This window comes from Eriocheir sinensis, chromosome 37, assembly GCF_024679095.1.
Source record: "Eriocheir sinensis breed Jianghai 21 chromosome 37, ASM2467909v1, whole genome shotgun sequence".
Lineage (NCBI taxonomy): Eukaryota > Metazoa > Arthropoda > Malacostraca > Decapoda > Varunidae > Eriocheir > Eriocheir sinensis.
The window spans coordinates 10,756,540-10,778,631 of NC_066545.1; the positions used below are offsets into that span (position 1 = coordinate 10,756,540).

At 43.3% G+C, this 22,092-nt stretch overlaps 1 protein-coding gene across 1 annotated transcript in view; it reads left to right on the forward strand.

The window, feature by feature from the left end:
* LOC127008187 (nose resistant to fluoxetine protein 6-like) overlaps positions 1 to 21,404 on the forward strand; it is a 37,755-nt gene extending 16,351 nt beyond the window's left edge. The window contains exons 6-17 of the mRNA XM_050879875.1: positions 840 to 931; positions 1,618 to 1,726; positions 2,221 to 2,305; positions 2,510 to 2,670; positions 3,695 to 3,896; positions 5,064 to 5,157; positions 5,782 to 5,881; positions 7,099 to 7,237; positions 9,154 to 9,358; positions 14,546 to 14,688; positions 18,764 to 18,878; positions 20,987 to 21,404. Coding sequence (XP_050735832.1) covers positions 840 to 931; positions 1,618 to 1,726; positions 2,221 to 2,305; positions 2,510 to 2,670; positions 3,695 to 3,896; positions 5,064 to 5,157; positions 5,782 to 5,881; positions 7,099 to 7,237; positions 9,154 to 9,358; positions 14,546 to 14,688; positions 18,764 to 18,878; positions 20,987 to 21,099 — 1,558 coding nt within the window. The 3' untranslated portion in view covers positions 21,100 to 21,404. The remainder of the gene's footprint in view (positions 1 to 839; positions 932 to 1,617; positions 1,727 to 2,220; positions 2,306 to 2,509; positions 2,671 to 3,694; positions 3,897 to 5,063; positions 5,158 to 5,781; positions 5,882 to 7,098; positions 7,238 to 9,153; positions 9,359 to 14,545; positions 14,689 to 18,763; positions 18,879 to 20,986) is intronic.
* The last annotated feature ends 688 nt before the right edge of the window (positions 21,405 to 22,092 follow it).

A 22,092-nucleotide genomic window follows, 5' to 3' on the forward strand; every position in this document is an offset into this window, starting at 1 on the left:
GATTGTTCATCATCCGCACACCTTCACAGACTCAGCGGTTAAAAGGAAAGAAACAAGACCGTCCTCATAAATCCTCCTGTCACGTCACGAAAAAGGAAAGTCGTGTAAATCGTTGCTCATGTCGCCGATCCTTCTGAATGAACGTTTTCTTTTGGATACATCACGCGCTGTATCGATATTTTTTTTTGGATACATCAAGTAGCGTATCAAGTTTTTTTTTTAGCTCATTCTATTTTCCTCGGTACACACGCTCACACTCACACACACACACACACACACACACACACACAGTCGATAATGACGCACTCAGAAAAAAAATAATAATACGAACAACACAATTTCCTTCCAACTTTCGTCACGCGCCGGAAAACTTTCGACACGATTTCAACACACACACACACACACACACACACACACACACACACACACACACACTCCCCCCATCCCCCATCATTCCTCCCCCCACACACATACGCACAAACTCTTCACCGTCTTTAGCAATAACATCATCAACAGAACCTTCAATTAAACCAACAAGAAAAAAAACAAGAAAACAACAATAACAATAACAGTAAATAATCATAAACAGCAAGAATTATAACAACAACAAGAACAACTACAACAACTGGATAATTCTTCTTCTCAACTATTTCTCATATTTCTCTTCCTCCTCTTCCTCCTATCTCTCTTCTCACTTCTTTTCCTTATCTTTTCTTCTTCTTCCACCTCTCCCTCCCTCCCCCAGCTCCTCCCCTCCTTCACCCGCCCCTTTCCCCCACCTGCACCCCCTTCCTCCAGCCCCTCCCCTCCTTCACATGCCCTTTTTCTCACCTGCATAGAGTCCTGCTGAGCGTCCTGGTGGCCCTCATGCTGCTGGGCGCCCTCGCTGACCATGTGACCTCAGCCCCGGCCCGGAGTCACTTCAGGGAAGGTCAGTGGTCCTGGAATGAAGGGAAACAGATTTATGTGTACAGAAGTTCTTTTTGGTTACCTTATAAAGTTCCTCTGCATCCCTTTACCTCTCTCTCTCTCTCTCTCTCTCTCTCTCTCTCTCTCTCTCTCTCTCTCTCTCTCTCTCTCTCTCTCTCTCTCTCTCTCTCTCTCTCTCTCTCTCTCTCTCTCTCTCTCTCTCTCTCTCTCTCTCTCTCTCTCTCTCTCTCTCTCTCTCTCTCTCTCTCTCTCTCTCTCTCTCTCTCTCTCTCTCTCCCCCCCCTCCACCTTCTCTCACTTCCTAATTGTTGTTATCTTATTCGACTTTTGTTATTCCTGGTAGTTTATTTTTCTGTTTATTTTTTCTTTAGTAAATTATGCATGAACTTCTATATAAAGGTTTCAGATGTTGATATTTTAGTAGTTTATATTTAGTTTTTTTTGTGTGAAAGTTGTCACATTTACGTTTTTTTTTATAGTTTCCTCACACTGTATTGCTATTCCTATCATTATTACTATTATCAAAATCATTATTAGCTTTTACTGCAATGCTTGTCTCCGATGATATGAGCTAACAGGCTTCATATTAAACAAAGAAAAGTGTAGGGAATTAAACAACTGCTACTACTACTACTATTACTACTATTGGTCCTCTTCCTCCTTTCCTTCCTTCCCCCCCCCCCCCAGGCCCACTCCAGTACCTCTTGGCCTTCTCCATCACCACGAATATCAAGAAGATGTTTCACCTGGAGACTCGGAAGCAGCCAGGTGTCATCTCTTCCATCCACGGCATCAGGTAACAAAACAACAACAACAACAACAACAACAACTACTACTACTATTACGACGACGACGGCGACTACTACTACTACTACTACTACTACTACTACTACTACTACTGTTTCTCATTCCTCCCTTTTCCACTTTCTAAATTTCTCCTTCAACAAATTTTCTTATCCTCCCTATCATCTCTTCCTTCCTTTCTTCCTTCCTTCCTTCCTCCTTTCTTTCCTTTTTTCCTTCCTTCCTTCCTTCTATCCTTCCTTCCTCACGCCCTTTCTATTGATAGCAAAAAAGAAAGGAAGTGAAAGTGTGATGTTGATAGGTTTTGCATACAGGTAAAGGTATTGATGATGATGGCATTGGTGATAATGATGGTGCTGATGAATACGAGGTGGTGGTGGTGGTGAGGTATTGATGATGGTGATGATGAATATGAGGTGGTGGTGGTGGTGGTGAGGTATTGATGATGGTGATGATGATATAGTGGTGGTGGTGGTGGTGTTGCAGGTTCATCTCCATCACGTGGGTAGTGTGGGGGCACCAGTTCGCCTACTCCATCAGCTTCAGCCAAAACCCCGTGGAGCTGGCGAAGGTGAGGCGACTGATTGGATTTTTCTCGGTGTTTTGTTGATGTATCTTTGTGCGTGTGTGTGTGTGTGTGTGTGTGTGTGTGTGTGATTTTCTTTCTTTATATACTTTTTTCTTTCTTACCTTTTTTTTTTTTGGTGTATGTTGACTGTCTCTCTTGCTTTCTTCCTTCCCTTCTCTCTACCTCTCTTCCTTCCTCCCTGATCAGATGAGCCAGCCAACCTTTGCCCAAGCCATCACCAACGCAGACAAGAGCGTGGACACTTTCCTGATGCTGAGCGGACTACTGGTGACCATAGGCGTGCTGGGGATGGTCAACAGGATGGGACGCTTCAGCCTGCCCCTATACCTCTTCCATCGTGTCCTGAGGTGAGTGTGTTTGGAGGTAGAGGTGAGGGAATGGGGGAATGTGACTGGGTATGAAGGGAGAGGAGAGGAAGGGAGAGAAGAAAAGAGAAGAGAAGAGGAGAGGAGAGGAGAGGAGAAGAAAGGAGGAGAAGAGGAGAAAAGAGAAGGAGAGGAGGGGAAAGGAAAAAAGTGAGGAGGAGGTATCTGGAAGGGAGCATAGGAAGAGAGAAAGGAGGGGAAAGAGAGAAGTAATTTTTTTTCTTATATATTCTCTCTCTCTCTCTCTCTCTCTCTCTCTCTCTCTCTCTCTCTCTCTCTCTCTCTCTCTCTCTCTCTCTCTCTCTCTCTCTCTCTCTCTCTCTCTCTCTCTCTCTCTCTACTACTACTACTACTACTACTACTACTACTACTACTACTACTACTACTACTACTACTACTACTACTACAACTACTACTACTACTACTACTACTACGATACTACCACATCCTTTATTACTGCTACACCGTTACGACTTCCACTTCTATCAAGAACACTGCTACAAATCCACTTCTATACCATTACTGCAACACCAATACCATCCTGTCCCTTCGTCGCCTCTCCCTCCCTCCATCTGCAAGCTCTCTTTCCTCATTCTCTTCCTCTATACCTCCTCCTGTCCCTCCTTCCCACACCTCCCCCCCCCTCTCTCTCTCACATCATCTGCAGCCTCCCTTTCCAATCTTCCCCTCTACAATCATGTCTCTCCCTCCATCACCTCTCCCTTCTTCCCTTTGTAGATTCCCTTCCCTCCCTTTCCATAAAACACGATTAAAGGCCAAATTTTTAAGCTTCGGCGAACAAGCTCACATATTTAACAAGGCTTTCATAAGAGTCTGGGTCACTTCCTTGGGTACTTATATGACCCCGGTGGTAGTTTGACCCTTCTTCTGTAACGTGAACCTAAATAACCCTCAATAAAATCCCCCTGATCTTCTGTTTGGGCTTTGGAAGGAGTTGATGCAAGAGGCGGAAGTCAAACAAAACAGATCTAACTCTCCCCAACAGACTCTGGCCCCCCGTCGCTCTCTCCACCATGCTCATCGCTACTCTCTCGGGCCTGCCAGTGACGGGTCCCTACGCGGAGCAGTACTGGAGCTCCGTGATAAAGGGGTGCCGGCATAGGTGGTGGGCCGATGTCACCTTCACCAACAACATCATCTTTCGTCACCTGGACCAGATACAGATGGACGAGGGAGAGGGGGCGTGTGTGAGTGTGACTGTTGTTAAGTTGTGACGTGGAAGAACTGTAAGGTGTTGGGATGCTCTGTTTTTTGGTAGTTTATGGTCTTTATTAACAACGTGGTCTGAGGGGAAAGATGAGGCATTAGTAGTAGTGAATGTAGTAGTAGTAGTAATTGTGTTGTGTTAGGATGTTCGGGGTTTTGGAAGTTCGTGATCTTAAAAACGTGATCTGAAGGGGAAGATGAGGCATTAGAAGTAATAAATGTAGCAGTAGTAGTAACTGTGTTGTGTTGTGCGATGGTTGTAAAGTGTAATGTATTGAGTCGATTGAGGTTTAAGTAGTTTGTCATCTTTTTAAACAAACTGGTCTTTCTTTCCCTATCTCCACCGCCTGCCAGGGGAGAAATGTGAGCCAGTAGTAGTAGTAGTAGCAGTAGTAGTAGTAGTAGAAGTAGTAGTAGTAGTAGTAGTAGTAGTAGTAGTAATAGTAGTAGTAGTAGTAGTAGTAGTAGTAGTAATCACTCACTGCTGATTATAAGAAAGTGTAGATGAGTGGCCCAAAGGGAGGTCAATTTCGAGTGGGGTAATGGTAGTAAGAGAGGTCATAGCGGCAGAAGTGTCAGACTTGTCAGTAAGACCATTAACTTATATCACTTGCAATAATCTAATACACAACGCCTCGCATGATGACAAGTTTTCTTTTCTTTATTACTATTATTATTATTATTTTTTTTTTTTAGCCATCCATGTGCCAGGCTCAGTTGTTAGTTGCTATTGTGTTGAGTCTCGTCCACCCACGTATCCGGCTCTGTGTATGTGTGTGTATGTGTGTGTATGTGTGTATATGCGTGTACGTGGGCGTGGGCGTGACTGTGCGTGACCTTAAGCCGAGGACAATGGCCATCTGTTTGTGTTGTGTTTGTGTTGCGTTGTGTTGTGTTGTGTTGTGTTGTGTGCAGGCAGGAGAGGTCGGGGGTGGGTAGGTGAGGGGAAAGGGGAAGGGGGGAAAGGAAGGGGAAATAGATGGGTGAATGAGAGGGAGATAGAGATAGAGAGATAGATTATTATTATCATACGAACATTGGATGAGCTTGTGAATTAACGGCTGACCCCCTTTCCCCTCTCACTCCCTCTCCCTCTCCCTCTCCCTCTCTCTCTCTCTCTCTCTCTCTCTCTCTCTCTCTCTCTGCAGTGCCTCCCCCACGGTTGGTACCTCAGCGTGGATACTCAACTGTTCTTAATTATGCCGCTGTTGCTTCTTCCCCTCATCTGGTGGCCGCGCAAAGGTAACCATCATCATCATCATCATCATCATCATCATCATCATCATCATCATCACTATTACAGCATTCATCTTTCTTTTCATATATCTTGCTACCTTCTTTCTATCTCTTTCTACTTTTCTGTCTTCTTTTTCTCTCTCTCTATCTTTCTATATGTTTCTACGTTCTCATCTTTTTTCTCTTTCTATCTTTCTATCTGTTTCTACGTTTTCATCTTTTTTTTCTCTCTCTATCTTTCTATCTGTTTCTACGTTCTCATCTTTTTTCTCTTTCTATCTTTCTATCTCTTTCTAACTTTTTATCTTTTTTTATCTCCATCTTCCTACTTTCTTTCCATCTTTCTACCTTTCTTATCTTCTTTTTCTCTCTCTATTTTTCTTCCTACTTTCTTTCTATCTCTTTCTATCTTTCTATAAACTTTTTTTTCTCTATCTCTTTCTATCTTTCTTTCCTCACATACCAATTTTACCTTTTCACATCTTTCAGACATTCATCAAATCCATTAAGCAACACGCCATTAGATAATTATTACTATTATTGTTGTTATTATACTACATCTTGCTACTAAAACAACCCCCTCTACTACTACTACTACTACTACTACTACTACTACCACTACTTTCTCAGGTTGGATGTGGCTACTGTTATGGACCATCGCCTCAGTGGTTATCCCAGCTGCTTTAATAGGCGCATATGACCTCTGGCCCACGACCCTCATCGTTATGGAGTGAGTGTACGAGGAGGAGGAAGAGGAGGAGGAGGAGGAGGAGGAGGAGAAGGAGGAGGAGGGCGAGAAGCGCGTGGAAGTGATTGATTGAGTGTGAAGATGGAGTGAAATGAATGAGAGATAGATAAATAGATAGATAGATAGATAGATAGATAGATAGATAGATAGAGATAGATAGATAGATAGATAGAGAGAGAGAGAGAGAGAGAGAGAGAGAATATACCAATACCAATTCCCGGACATTCCTTTTTCCTCGTATTTTATCTCACACTCACACACCGTTCCATCTTATTCCCTCTGTTTCGTCTATTCCCTTCTGTTTCATCTTCTTTGTCCTTCTGTTTAATCTCTTTTTACCTGTTTTCTCTCTTTTTTCGCCTTTTTTATCTTCCTTTCTGTTCCATCTATATTTTTTTTATTTATTTTATCTCCTTTTTGTGGTTCTCTCTCCTTTTCCTCCTCCCCTTCATCACTTTATTCCTTCTCTTCTTTCTTCTGCTTTATCTCCATTTCTCCCTGTTCGTTTCATCGTTCTCTTCCCTCTTTTTCATTTCTTACTTCCTTTTATTCCTCCTCTCCAATCTTCATCTTCCTCCTTCTCCTCCTCTATCTCATCTCTCCCTTACTCCTCCTCCTCCTTGTTCATTCCCGTTCACCTCCTCCATTTAATTGCTTCCTCTTGTTTGATCTTCCCCATCCTCATCTCTCTCTCCTTCTCTCTCTTCCTCCTCCTCCTCCTCCTCCTCCTCGTCATCTTCCTCCACCATCTCTTTGTCCTTTTCCTATCATTCTCTTTCCTCTTTTATTGTTTTCTCTTTTCATTTCTATTTGTCCTTTTTGCGGTTTCCTTTCTCACTTTCCATAACCTTCTCCTCCTTCACCTCCTCCATCACCTCTTTGTCTTTTTCCCATAATTTTTCCTTTCTACTTTATTGTTTTCTCTTTCATTTCTATCTTTTCTTTTGGCGTTTTCCTCTTTCTCACCTTCCGTTATCTTCTCCTTCTCCTCTTCCTCCATCACCTCTTTGTCCTTTTCCAATCATTTCTCATTTCTTCTTTATCGTTTTCTATTTCATTTCTATCTTTCTTTTTGGCGTTTTCCTCGTTCGCACCTTCCATAACCTCCTCCTCCTCCTCCTCCTCCTCCACCACCACCTCTTTCTCCTTCAACTTCTCCTCCTCTTCCTGTCTCATCTCCTCTTCTTCCTACCCTTCAGCCCTGCCGCCAACTTGGAATTTACCCACAAGGTGTACATTACGCCCTGGTGTCGCGCGGGGCCGTACCTGGTGGGGGCGTGGGCGGGTTACCTCCTTCATTACAGCAAGACAAAACCCTCCATCACTCGCCTCAAGCCCGTGAGTAAAGACCAAAGAGAATAGAAACGAAACCGAATGAGAGAAAAAAATATATGTGCTGTTTCGGATATTGATTCAGTAATGATTTGCCAGTATACCAATTATATCGGATTTTGATTGTCCATAAAAAAAAAAAACGATTACCGGAATGAGAAAAAAAATGTAATATGCTGTTTCGTAATGATTTGAAAGTACATAAATTATATCGGATTTTGATTGTCCATAAAAAAAAAAAACGTTTACCGGAATGAGAAGAAAAAGAATGTATTATGCTGTTTCGGGCAATGACTTTTTTTTCTTTTTGACGTTTGAAATGGTAAAGAAAAATATAAATCAACACACCAGCAGGATGATACATTTTGGTTGCACATTTTAACGTTTACCGCGACGAGAAGAAAAAAATGTTGTTCCAGGCATTTTTTTTTTGTTTTGACGTTTGTAATGATAAGGAAAAATGTACATCAACACACTAGCAAGATAACAGATTTTGGTTGCCCATTTTAATGTTTACCGCGACGAGAAGAAAAAATGTTGTATCAGGTATTTTCTATTTCTTTTTGACGTTTGAAATGATGAAGAAAAATATAAATCAACACACCAGCAGGATTACAGATTTTGGTTGTCCATTTTAACGTTTACCGGAATGAAAGACAAATATATATCATGCTGTTTAGGGCAATGATCCACCACTTCCTTCACCATAACATTCGCTAAAGTAGAAATGCAAAGTCCTGGCGGCGATTTGATCTGATGTAATTTCACTAAGGTTTAGGGACAGACCATCTAGTTTAGACCATAGCCTCTGTGTTGTCCGGATATCTATGTAAATCTATGTAAATGTAATCCCATCAAGGAAAACAAGGACCAACACCCTGCCGATCCAAACAAAGTGCCCCCCTAAACAACCCATCTTCTTTCAACTCACTAACCCAAGACTTCAGCGGCGACTCAAATAAAAAGGAGCAAGGGAGGCCGGGGCACTAAAAATTATACTGGGACTGACTAGACAAACATAGACAATACGATAATGATCCCCATAAAAACATTCCTGGTCAATAGCTGCAAACAAAGGGAGCGACCATAAATAACTGATACAAAGGAAGCCAGAAGATCAGCGGCGACTCAAATAAAAAGGAACAGGTGAAAACGGGGCACTAAACACAATACTGGGACTGACTAGAGATACACATGGACAATACGATGAGCCCCATAAAAACAATCCTGGTCAATAGCTGCACACAAAGGGAGGGAACATAAACAACTGATACAAAGGAAGCCAGAAGATCAGCGGCGACTCAAATAAAAAGGAACAGGTGAAAACGGGGCACTAAACACAATACTGGGACTGACTAGATACACATAGACAATACGATGAGCCCCATAAAAACATTCCTGGTCAATAGCTGCACACAAAGGGAGGGAACATAAATAACTGATACAAAGGAAGCCAGAAGATCGAGGTGTAAGGAGAGAAGCAATACAAGAGTCCAGTTAAAAGTGTTAAGACCCAAGACACAATACAAAGGTCCATATTCATATTGAACTCCCGTTACGACTATTAGGGGTAAATCTTTAACAACAACAACTATTTCCCAAGGTCACAAAGGTCACAAAGGAGATTAGCCGGGATTTCATGAGTGTTTGTCCACATTCATGGTGCAGAAGTCGGGTAAAACGATCACCAGCATCACAGAACAGGTCATACAAATCCAAGCAACTTCTACGAGAGGGTCTTTACAATCGGACGAACTGAGGTGGCGATAGGTTTAATTATGAATACAGGCAATAGCGTCTAAAAGAGAAAATACAGAGTGGAGAAAAAGAAAGAAGAGCAAAGAGTAAAGAATAAAGAGTTGAAGAGTAAGAAAAAAAGTCTAAGGAAGAGGACAATGACATTTCCCTTCTTATCCTTCCAGTGGCAGGTGTGTCTGGGGTGGGCGGCGGCCGTGAGCGTGGCCTTTGCGGTTCTGTTCGGCCTCGCGCCCTACAACTACCTGAGCCTGACCGACCCGGCGCCCGAGATGAGCACGGCGGAGGCTGCGCTGTACGGCGGGGCGCACCGGGCGGCGTGGGGCGTGGCGGTGGCCTGGGTGGTGGTGGCCTGCACGTGGGGCTACGGAGGTGTGTGTGTGTGTGTGTGTGTGTGTGTGTGTGTGTGTGTGTGTGTGTGTGATGAACATTCTGCTTGCGTTTAATGTTTCTACTGGTGACGCTACTTCTACTACTACTACTACTACTACTACTACTACTACCACTACTGCTACTACTTCTACTACTGACGTACATCAACCACACATAATAGTAATAACAACAATAAGTAATGCCACACCATGCTCCTCTATTTTCACGAGTCACTAACTTTTGCATCACACGTCAGTTCCTCTCTCGTGTTTCTTTTCCACTCCACCTCTTCTCTCTCTCTCTCTCTCTCTCTCTCTCTCTCTCTCTCTCTCTCTCTCTCTCTCTCTCTCTCTCTCTCTCTCTCTCTCTCTCTCTCTGTGTGTGTGTGTGTGTGTGTGTGTGTGTGTGTGTGTGTGTGTGTAAGTAATGACCAGGAACATTAACTAATCGCTTTGTCGGAGATGAAAACAGCAAGAGCAACAACAACAACAACAACAACAACACGTGGGGACCCGGGGAAAGGGGGGGGGGGGGGGAGCCACACAAGTTTCATTTAATGCGAAAAGTCAGATAATTCATTCAACCTCATGAGACGGATAATGGCTGAAGTAATCTCTCTCTCTCTCTCTCTCTCTCTCTCTCTCTCTCTCTCTCTCTCTCTCTCTCTCTCTCTCTCTCTCTCTCTCTCTCTCTCTCTCTCTCTCTCTCTCTCTCTCAGGCTAGGGGTTACAAAGGGCAATGACGAAACTCTCTGACGCGAACGAAAAATTACGGTACATTCTCTTCTACTTTGAAACACGAAACTCATATTTACCTCAATTTTTTCTTTCTTCTTTTTGCGAGTTACATGAGGCCAGTTGTTGATAGGGAAGAGGGAAGGGGAGGAGGGGAGGTGGGGAAGGGGGAGGGGATGGGAAGGGGGAAGGGGAAGGGGAGAGGAAGGGAGGAAGAGAACGAACAAGGCCGCCGCTATCACCATCACCACCACCATCACCACCACCATCACCACCCCCACCATCACCACCACCATCACCACCACCATCACCACCCCCAGCCTTTGTTGCACTGTGTTATCCTACATAAGTCTCGGGATCATTCCTATTGTTGGCAACACTGAAGCTTCCTCCTCTTCTTCTTTCACCCCTTCTTCCTCCTCCTCCTCCTCCTCCTCCTCCTCTTCTTCTCTTCGTTCATGATTTGTCCTCATTTACTTCATCTGTGTATCTTTCTATCTGTCTGTTTGTGTGTCTGTTTGTGTGTTTCTACGTCTGTCTACCTGTATTTTTTTTTTCTGTTTTCCCTCATTCATCTAAGTCTTTTTTTATTTTATTTATTGTTTATCTTGTTTATCTCTTTTTTTATTCCCCACATTCTTCTAAGTCTCCATTCCTATCTGTCTGTCTACCTGCTAATCTGTTTGTTTTTGTTTATGTTTATGTCTATTTGCTTTATTTTCTGTCCATTTTTATTCTCCTAGTTTCTGTTCCTATCTTTTATCTATTTTCTGTCTATGTGTTTCTGTTTTTATCTGTCTCCCTCATTCTAAGCCTCTCTTTATTCCCCTTTTCTTTCTTTTTTCTTTCCTTTCTTCCATTATAATTTTTCTTCTATCACTCAGTCTCAATTTTCTCTCCTGTGTCTATTCCTATCTCTTTATCTGCTTATCTGTCTCTATCTGTGTCTATCTGTTTTTATCTATTATTCTTCATTCTCCTAAGTCTCCATTCCTTTATTTCCCTTTTCTCCTTTTTTCTCCTTTTCTATTATCATTTTCTTCTATCACTCATTCTGTCAATTTTCTCTCCTGTCTCTATTCCTATCTATTTATCTGCTTATCTGTCTCTGTCTGTGTCTATCTGTTTTTATCTATCCTCCTTCATTCTCCCTAGTTTCCATCCCTTTATTTCCCTTTTCTCCTTTTCTATATCATTTTTCCTCTTTCACTCATTCTGTCAATTTTCTCTCCTGTCTCTATTCCTATCTATTTATCTGCTTATCTGTCTCTGTCTGTGTCTATCTGTTTTTATCTATCTTCCTTCATTCTCCCAAGTTTCCATCCCTTTATTTCCCTTTTCTCCTTTTCTATTATCATTTTCTTCTATCACTCATTCTGTCAATTTTCTCCTGTCTCTATATCTGTCTCAGTTATCTTCCTTCATTCTCCCTAGTTTCCATCCCATTATCTCCCTTTTCCTCCCATTTTCTTTCCATCAATTCATCTGACAATTATCTCATCTTTTTTTTTTCTCTCCAGTCGTCCATCACCTCATTCCCATCATCATCTCTTGGCAGCCTCCCTCCCCTCTTCCCCTTCAGCACCTCTAACACCTTCCTTCCCTTCTTCCCTTTCCCTCCCCATTACCTCGGACAGCCTCCTTCCCCTTCCTTCCCCCTTCTTTTCATCATCTCTGACAGTTTTCTCCCTTCCCCTCCTCTTCCCCCTCTTCTGATAGCCTCCTCCTCTCTTTCTCTTTCCCCTTCCCCCCATCACGCTTTTTCCCCATCCCTCATTCTCTTTTTCTCTTCCCTCTCTCCCTTCTCTACTTCTCCCATTTTATGACCCACATTTCAAAATAAAAAAAGCATGCGTCGTGTTTTCCCCTTCCATGTTAAGCCCATTACCACCCATTCCCTTCGGTTTTCAATGTTTACTTTTTTACCAATTCCCCCTTTCCCCTACCCTCACCCCTTCCTTTCCTTCCTCTCCTCTAACTTCCCCTCCTCACCCCTCCCTTCCTATTCTTTCCCCTACTTTCCCTTCCCTACCCCCCTCTCCTCTCCCCTTAACTTCCTATCCCCTCCAGTCCCATTCCCTTACTTCCCCTCCCCTTCTCTCACTTACCTACCCATCCCCGCCCTTCCCTTCCCCGTCCCTCACATCCCCTCCCCATTCCTCACATCCCATCCCCTCCACTCCTTTCCCCTCACTTCCCTTTGCATTTCCTCCCTTACCCTCCTCTTCCCTCCCTTCCCACCCTCACCCCTTGTCTTCCGTCACTTCCTCTTCCCTCCTCCCCTCCCCTCCCCTCTCCCACTCTCTCCCTTCCTCCCCTCCCTCGCTAATTAACATTCAAGGTAATTTCTTTTTGTTTTCCTTCCCTGAACCTTCGCTAATTAAAATCCGTGATGATTCTTTACTTTGCCTGCCGGAAATTTTAAGTGTTTGAAATGTATGCTTGCCTCTTCCTCCTCCTCCTCCTCTTCTTCTTTTCTTTTCATTTTCCTTGTTCTCGTTCTGGTTCTTTTTGTGCTTGTTTTTGTTGTGCTTGTTCTTCTTGTTCTTGTTCTTCGTGTTCTTTTTATTTTTCTTCCTCTGTCTCCTCCTCCTGCTGTTCTTCTTTTCCTTTCTTGTTCTATTTCTTGTTCTCGTTCTTGTCATTGTTCTTGGTTCTTATTCTTGTTCTTCTTTTTCTTATTCCGTTTCTTCTTCCTCCTCCTCTTATTCTTCTTCTTCCTCCTTTTTTATTCTCTTTTCTTATATTCTTTTCTTCTTCAACCTCTTTCCCTTTTTCTTCTCCTTTCCTTCAGTATATTCCTACACAAAATTAAAATCGTACAAACACACACACACACACACACACACACACACACACACACACACACACACACACACACACATTGCGTCATCGGCTTTAACCATAATCACTCACTTTTTCTCCTCTCTCTCTCTCTCTCTCTCTCTCTCTCTCTCTCTCTCTCTCTCTCTCTCTCTCTCTCTCTCTCTCTTCCATGCCTCTTTATCCTCTTCTCTCCCTCTTCCCCTCGTTTCCCCTCCCCTCTCATTTTCCCCTCATCTTCCCTCCCCTCCTTCTACTCTTTATCTTTCTTCCTCTCTCTCTTCCCCTCATATTCCCCCCTCTTCCTTTCCCACCTCACCTTTCCTCCTCGCCCCCTTCCCTTCATCTTCCCTCCCCTCCTCCTCATCTTTTCCTCTCCCCTCCTTCCGAACTCTCTCTCGTACCCTTTTTCTCCTTTTTTTTTCTTTTCTATTATCATTTTTTCCTCTATCACTCATTGTTAATTTTCTCTGCTAAGTCTCTATTCCTATTTATTTATCTGCTTATCTCTCTATATCTGTACCTCACAAACACGTATGCACCCTCATAATCGCATTTCTCTGCCTTTCCCTTCCACCTGTTTCTCCGGCACCTTATTTTCTCTTTCCTTGCCTGCCTCAATTTCCTCTCCTTTCATTATTTTTCCATTTTTACGGTTTCCTCTACATCTTCCCTTCCGTTCTCTTCATTTCCTTCGTATCGTCTCGTTCTCTTTCCTAAGTTATCCATTATTATCTGTTTTTCCCTTCTTTTCCTTCCATTTTCTTTCCTTTCCTGCCTTCATATCGTTTCCTCACACTGACCTCATTTTCCTTTCCTTCCAATGTTTTTTTTTCTCTTAATCTCCTTCATTTTTTTCCCCTTAAACTTCCTTTCTACACTTTTATGTCTCCTCCTCCTCCTCTTCCTCCTCTCCTTCTACTTCTCGCTATTTTCCTTATTCCCTCTATTTTCAACCTCCTCGTTCTCTTTTTCATATTTCTCCTTACTTTTGATCTATTCCAACACATGAAAAAATATAATCATTCACAATCTTTACCAAATCTCTTCCACTCCCTTCCCTTTTGATATCTTCTCCCACAACCTTTTAATTACCTTTACCTATCCATCACCTTACTTTTTTAATCTATTCCAACACACGAAAAAATATAATCATTCACAATCTTTACTCAGTCTCTTCCACTTCCTTCCCTTTCTTCCCCTACCCATTTTCATACCTTCTCCCACAACCTTTCAATTACCTTAACCTGTTCATCACCATCTTACTTTTAATCTATTCCAACACACGAAAAAATAAAATCATTCACAATCTTTACTCAATCTCTTGCACTCCCTTTCCTTTTCTTCCCTTGTCCCCTTTTCATACTTTCTCCCATACTTCACTTTACTTTACTTTACTTTACTTCACTTTACTTCACTTCACTCCACTTCGCTTCCCTTCCCTTGCCTTCCCTTGCCTTCCCTTCCCTTCCTCTCCTTTCCCTCCTCTTATCATATTATAATTTACATCACCTAACCTAACCTCCCTTCATTACCTTTACCTGTCCATCACCTTCTTACCCTCCCGCCCTCACATGCACCCAAAGACTTTCTCGCCCACACGTGTACCCAAACGCCTCTCCAATCCCAGGTCCGGTGGCGTGGATACTGGAGCACCCAATCTGGCAGCCGTTCAGTCGCCTCTCCTACTGCATCTACATCACCTCGCTGCCCATCCAGTACATGCTCTTATACTCCACCAAGAGGCTCACCTACTTCACAGTCTACGGCAAGGTGAGTGAGTGGCTGTACCTGTGCTTAATTGGGGGTGATGGAAGGTGAGGTTGGTGAAGGGAAGGGAAGGGAAGGGAAGGGAAGGGTTGGGTAGGGTAGGCTAGGATAGGGAAGGGAAGGGAAGGGAAGGAAAGGGAAGGGTAGGGTTGGGTAGGGTAGGGTAGGGTAGGGTAGGATAGGGTAGGGTAGGGAAAGGGAAGGGAAGGGAAGGGAAGGGAAGGAAAGGAAAGGGAAGGGGAGCAGAGGGAAGGTATAGTAAGTTATGTTAAGTTTTGATAAGGGATGATAAGGTTAGGTCAGGTTAGGTTAGGTTAGGTGAGGTGAGGTGATGTAAGGTAAGGTATGGTATGATAGGAGGAGGGAAGGGAGAGGAAAGGAAGGGAAGGGAAGGGAAAGGTAGAAAAGGGAAGGGAAGGGAAGGGAAGGGAAGGCAAGGCAAGGGAAAGGAGGAGGAAGGAAAGGGAAGGAAAGGAAAGGAAAGGAAAGGAAAGGAAAGGAAAGTGAAGTGAAGTGAAGTGAAGTGAAGTGAAGTGAAGGTTAAGAAAAGAAGGACAAGGTGTGTGTGTGTGTGTGTGTGTGTGTGTGTGTGTGTGTGTGTGTGTGTGTGTGTGTGTGTGTGTGTGTTTGCTTCTTTGAGAAAAAAATAAGAAAAAAATATGGAGGTAATAAGAGGAAACCAGAAAAATGTTTGACCCCATTGCAAGAAAATAGAAACATAAATTCCTTCCTCCCTTCCTCCCTCCCTCCCTCCCTCCACCTCTTCCTTCCTTCCTTCCTCTCCCTCCCTCTCTGCAACTCCTCTCTCCCTCTGCATTTTCTCTCTCCCTTCCTCCATTTCTGTATCTCCTCCTTCATCTCTCCCTTCCTTCCTCCCTCCAATTTTCCCTCCCTCCATTTCTTCCTTCTTTCCTTCCTCTCACCATCTCCCTTACTCTCTCCCCCTGCTTTTCTCCCCTCCTTTCCTCCACTACATATCCTTCATCCCTCCCTCCCTCCACCTCTCCCACCATTCCTCCCTCCATTTTTCTCTTCCTCCCTCTCTCCTCCTTTCTATTACCCCCCCCCCCCTTTTCCTTAACCAGCCTGCCATTCCCCGGCGCATTACTTTCATCATCTTTTTCTTATTTTCTCTTTGACTTCTGATATAACTTTTCTTACAAATATTGCCTCTCGTTTTTCCTTCTCCTTTCTTTCTTCTTCCTTCTATCCAACCTTTCTCTCTCTCTCTCTCTCTCTCTCTCTCTCTCTCTCTCTCTCTCTTACTACGAACTTTTCTCCTCCTCCTCCTCTTCTTCTATTTTCCTCTTTCTCCCTCTCTCTCAATCCACCTCTCTTCTCTTCTTCCTGTTCTTCTTTTACTTTTCTTCTCTCTTCCTCCCTCTCAACCAACTTCTCTTCTTTCATGTCCTTCTCCTCTTTTCTCTCACTTCCTCTCAGGCAACTTCTCTCCTCTTCTTCCATTTTCTCCTCTTACTTCTCCTCTCTCCCTCCCTCTCTCTTCCTCTCTCTCTTTCATCAGCAAATTGAAAAAAAGAAAAAGCTTCAAATTATCTGGTTTCTCAAATAACGAAATGGATGACGAAGCAGCATATATTCATCTCTCTCTCTCTCTCTCTCTCTCTCTCTCTCTCTCTCTCTCTCTCTCTCTCTCTCTCTCTCTCTCTCTCTCTCTCTCTCTCTCTCTCTCTCTCTCTCTCTCTCTCTCTCTCTCTCTCTCTCTCTCTCTCTCTCTCTCTCTCTCTCTCTGTGCGGCATAACAAGCATCCTTTAGCATATCAAACAGCTGGGAAAGCATGCGTTGACAAAGGGCTAACAGGATGAGCAAATGATCAGAGACACATGACGAGGAGGAGGAGGAGGAGAGGAGGAGGAGGAGGAGGAGGAGGAGTTTGTCAAAAGGATGATAGGGAGATGCAGGAAGTGGTGGTGGTGGTGGGGAGTATGAGGGAGTATGGTGATGATAATGTAGTAGTAGTAGTAGTAGTAGTAGTAGTGGTAGTAGTAGTAGTAGTAGTAGTAGTAGTAGTAAAAGTATCATTCCTTCATTCATTGTCAGTCAGTTAGTTAGTCAGTCAGTCAGTGAGTCAGTTATTCCACTCCTTCCTTCCTTCCTTCCTTCTTTCCTTCCTTCCTTCCTTCCTTCCTTCCTTCCTTCCTTCCTTCCTTCCTTTCTCTCTTCTTCCCTTCCTTCCTCCCTTTCTTCCTTCCTTCCTTCATCTATACCTTTCTACCTTCCTCTTATTCCCCGTTCTCTCCTACTTATTCTCCCTCTCTTCTCTCTCATCTCTCTCTTTCTCTTCTTTCTCTCTCTACTTCCCCTTTTTCTCCTCCCTCCCTCGTCTCCATTCCCTCCTCAAAGCATAACACAAGTAGACTAAAAAATGTCACATCCCATTTTCTTAAGCCGCGTCACACCCCTTTCTAAATAAAAACCGTGTGATCTCCCTTTCTAGAGTCACATACTAAACATTATAAAGAAAAAAAAAGGAAAAACGTTGAGTGGCAGTTTTTAGTTAAGAGCAAAAATCTATTAAAGAAAACTTGCGGAATGTGAAAAGTTTGACCACCTGTTTCAAAGATAATTAGAGCGAGAGAGAGAGAGAGAGAGAGAGAGAGAGAGAGAGAGAGAGAGAGAGAGAGAGAGAGAGAGAGAGAGAAAGGGGGAACGAAATTAATTAGATCATTATAAGAGAATGAACTAACCACAAAGGCACTCGAGGGAGGAGGAGGAAGAGGAGGAGGAGGAGGAGGAGGAGGAGGAGGAGGAGGGAAGGGAAGGTCATTGTGGAGTTTGGCGAAGGTAGGAAATGGAAGAGGATAGATAAACAGGAAGGGACGGGGAAAACGGATCAAGGGAAAGAGAAAACAAACAGATAATTGAGGAAACGAACAGAAGAAATGACAAAACGGATGATAAAGTGAAGGAAACAGAAGAACAGGTGAAGGAAACGAGTGGAGGGAATGAAAGAAATAGACAGAATGGAGGAAATAAATAAAAGAAATGAGGAAACAAATTGTAGGTTGAAGGAAGCGATAAAAAGGATAGAAGAAAGGAATGGAGGGACGGGGAAGGTAGGATAATTGTGGAGGTGAAGGAGATAGATGAAGGGAGATAATAAGGGGGACTGTGATAGGGAAGGGAGGGAGGAAGGGAAGGGAAGGGAAGGAAAAGGAGGAAGAAGGGAAGGAAGGGACTAAAAATGTAGACTAGACAAATGGGAACAAAAAAAAGAAGGTATGAAAAATTGAATGAGGATGAAAATACGAGGAAGAGAAAATAGGATAAATAATAAGAGGGAGACGAAAGAAGAGGAAAGGAGAGAGGTGGAAAGGAAAGAATGGAGAAAAACGTAGAGGGGAGAGAGAAAAGAACCGAGAAAATAAGAGAAACAGAAGAAGGAATGGAATGGAAGGAGAAAGCAAACAAAGAATGGAGGAAACGAAGGAAAATATGAAGGTGAGGCAGCGATGATTCACGTTAATTACTCCTCCAGGTATTTAGAGGAAACGAGGTACAGGTAGGTGGGAGGAATGCCGGGAAGGAAGGAAGGAAGGAAGGAAGGAAGGAAGGGAGTATGATGGGAGGGAAGCTAAAGTTTGCCAGCATGTTCCCTTCCCTTCCCTTGCCTCTCCTTTCCTTTCCTTTCCTACCCTTTCCTCCTCTTCACTTCACTTCATTTCACTTCACTTCACTTCTCTTCTCTTCTCTTCTCTTCTCTCTTTTCCTCTCCTTTGCTTTCCTTTCCTTTCCCTTTCCTTTCTTTTCTTTTCCTTTCCTTTCCTTTCCTTTCCTCTCCTTTCGCTTCCTTTCCTTTCTTTTCCTTTTCTCCTCTCCTCTCCTCTCCTCTCCTTTGCTTTCCTTCCCTTACCTCTCCTTTCCTTTCCGCTCCCTTACATCCCCCACCTTCCCTCACCTCTCCATCTCCACTCCCTGACACTCTCCACCTCCTTTCCCTCCTCCATATTTCCTCCACCTCCTCCCTCATTCATTTCTCCTTCGTCCATTTTCATCTACTCCCTCACCCACTCTCATTCATTCACTCATTCACTCTCATCCACTCCACTCCCTCCCCAGGTCCACGAGGCTGCTGGCGTACTGGTGGTGACGGTCCTGGTGTCCCTGTTCGTATCCCTTGCCTCGGAGGCGCCCACGCTTCGCCTCGAGAAGATATTACTCAGCCGGGCACCAGGTAAGGAAGGACAGGTGTGGCGATAGGGGTGAGGGGGGAGGAGAAGGAGGAGGAGGGGAAAAGGGAGGGAAAAAGGGGGAGAAGGAGAAGAGAAATGGAGACAGGGAGGGACAAAGAGGGCAGGTATGGTGGTGGGGGTGAGGGGGGAGAAGAAGGAGGAGGAGGAGGAAGAGGAGGAGATTAAAAGAGAGGGAGAAAGAGGGAGAAAGAGAAGAGAGAAAGGGAGGGACAAAGGGGGAAGAAGGAGTAGAAGGGAGGAATCAGATCAGAAAGGAGAGGTTGGATAATGGGGTAGGAGAAGGTGGAGAAGAGAGAGAGAGGAAGACAGGGGGAAAGGAAGGAGGGGAACAAGGGAGGGACAATGGGGGAAGGAGAAGAAGGAGGGAGGGATCAGATAAAAAAGGGGAAGATGTGATGATGAGGTGGAAGAAGGAAGGGAGGGAGAGAGAGAGAGAGGGAGAAAAAGGGTGAAAGAGGGAGACGAAAAATGAGGGAGATTGGGAGAAGGAACGGAAAGAATGAACCAAAGGAGAAGAAATGAGAGGGAAAGGGAAGAAAAATTGAATAAAAGAAGACAAACAAGAAAGATAAAAGAATGTAAGATGATTTGGAAGGAAACGAAGACAGATAAGGGAGGAGAATGGTGATGAGGGAATGGAATGATAAAAGAGAGAAATAAGAGAGAGAGGTAGATAAAGAGAGGAAGTAAAAGAGAATAGTAAAAAGACCAGTGGGAGAGAAAGTGGATGTGAAGGAAGTGGGAAGGGAGGTAAATAATAAGAGGGAAGGAGTGGAAAAGAAAGAGAGTAAGAGAAGACGAAGGAGGAAGAGGGAGAAGGAAGGGAGAGAAAGGGAGTGTAAAGGAATATGGTTCAGGGAGAGCAAGGAAAGAAATGAGGAAGAGAAAGAGAAAGAGAAAGAGAGGTCAATGAGAGAGGTGTGTGTGACAAGGAAGATCGAAAAAAAAAAAGTAAATAAAAAATGAAGATGAAAGAGGAGGAGGAGGAGAAGGAGAATATGAAGGAGGAAGAGGCAAGAAGAAAAAATAAAAGTTTGAACGAAGCCAATGAAGACGGGAGAGGAGGAGGAGGAGGAGGAGGAGGAGGAGGAGGAGGAGGAGGAGGAGGAGGAGAGAGAGAGAGAGAGAGAGAGAGAGAGAGAGAGAGAGAGAGAGAGAGAGAGAGAGAGAGAGAGAGAGAGAGAGAGAGAGAGAGAAAATCAATTACGTCAGGAGGATGAAAGTCGTCATTTAGTAGCAAGAAAAATGGAGAAAAAGGGAGGAAGGGAGGAGAGAGAAGAGAGGGAGGGAGGGAGGGAGGAAGGGAGGAGAGAGAAGAGAGGGAGGGAGGGATGGAGGAAGGGAGGGGCACAGAGGAAGGGGGAGATAGGAGGATTGTGCAAGTGAAGGAGATAGATGAAGGGAGATAATGAGGGGGGCAGTGTGATAGGGGAGAAGGGAGGGAGGAAGGGAAGGGAAGGGAAGGGAAGGGAAGGGAAGGGAAGGGAAGGGACCAAAAGAAGTAGACTAGACAAATGAGAGGAAAAAAAGAAGGTACGAAGGATTGACTGAGAATGAAGGAAATACAAGGAAAAGAAAATAGGGGTAATAATGATAGGGAGACGAAAGATGAGGAAAAGAGAGAGGTGGAGAGGAGAGAATGGATAAAAAGTAGAGAAAAGAAACGAGAAAAAGAGAAACAGAAGAAGGAATGTGAAGGAAGAAGATAGGAAGAAGAGAGTAAGAGTATTAATGATAGGGAGACGAAAGAAGAGGACGGGAGATAGGTGGAGAGGAAAGAATGGAGAAAAAGTAGAGGAGAGAGAAAAAAGAACAGAGAAAGAAAGAGAAACAGAAGAAGGACTGTAAAGGGAGAAGATAGGAAGAAGAGAATAAAGCTAATATAGATTGGGAGACAGAAAAGAGGAAGGGAGAGAGGTCGGAGGAAATGAACGTAAGAATGGAGAAAAACACCAGAAAAGGGAGAGAAAAGAAAGGGAGAAAAAAATAGAAAAAAGGATATAAATAGAGAAATTAGGAAGAAGTGAAAAGGAGTAATTATAATTTTCTCTGTATCTATCTATCTATCTGTCTATCCATCTATCCACAGCCGAACGACCCCAAGCTCCCCCTACAGAGGTCACAACCCCCCCACGGCAAGAGTCAGGTCAAGGTCACGAGATTAGTCACGTGACCCTCTTCAGCGTGAACGCGAAAGGGTAATGGTGGTGACCTGACCTGTGACCTTTACTGATGGTGACCTAACTCTTGGATGGTGACTACTAACCTTGAATAGTGTCCTGTGATGGTGACTTCTGGTGGTGATCTTTTCTGTTGGTGACCTTTTAATGGTGACCTCTCCTGTATATAGTGTGATGGTGGAGATCTGTCGTTTTATTCGTGTGTGAGTGGGGAGGGAAGGTCAACCTTTTTTTTATATATCTTGACCTTCACTCACGATATACTTTTTTTCTTCCCAGGCTGTGGACATATAAAAAAAATGTTATATGAGTATTAGTAAGGTTTTTATATATATATATATATATATATATATATATATATATATATATATATATATATATATATATATATATATATATATATATATATATATATATATATATATATATATATATATATATATATATATATATATATATATATATATATATATATATATATATATATATATATATATATATATATATTGTACCCCTCTCCCTTCCACTCCCCTTCCTCTCGTACCCCTTTCCCTTCTCTTGTAACCCTTTCCCTTCCACTCCCCTTCTCTTGAACCCCCTTCCCATTCACTCCCATTCCTCTGTACCCCTCCCCTTCTCTCGTACCCTCCCCTCCTCCACCCTACTGCTTCAGGTGACTACGTGTAATTACCTGCTCGCTTGACGCTAATCACCTCCCCTTGCTTGCCTTCATTCGATTCTCTGGGAGTCGACACACACTGGAACCGAGAGATAAGAAATAATGGTGAATGATAATGAAAGTGAAGAATAGCTCACATGAATAGGAACTTTCTTTCATAATTTTAAACATAATTTTTTAAGCGTTGGAAATCACAAGGGCCAAAAAAAAAAAATGAGATAAAGCAACTGAGATAAATCAACAGAAAATAAGTAAGATATCTAATGTGAAAAAGTAAATGTCAACTAATAGGAATAGGATCTTTCATACATAATTTTATAGATACTTATTAAACGT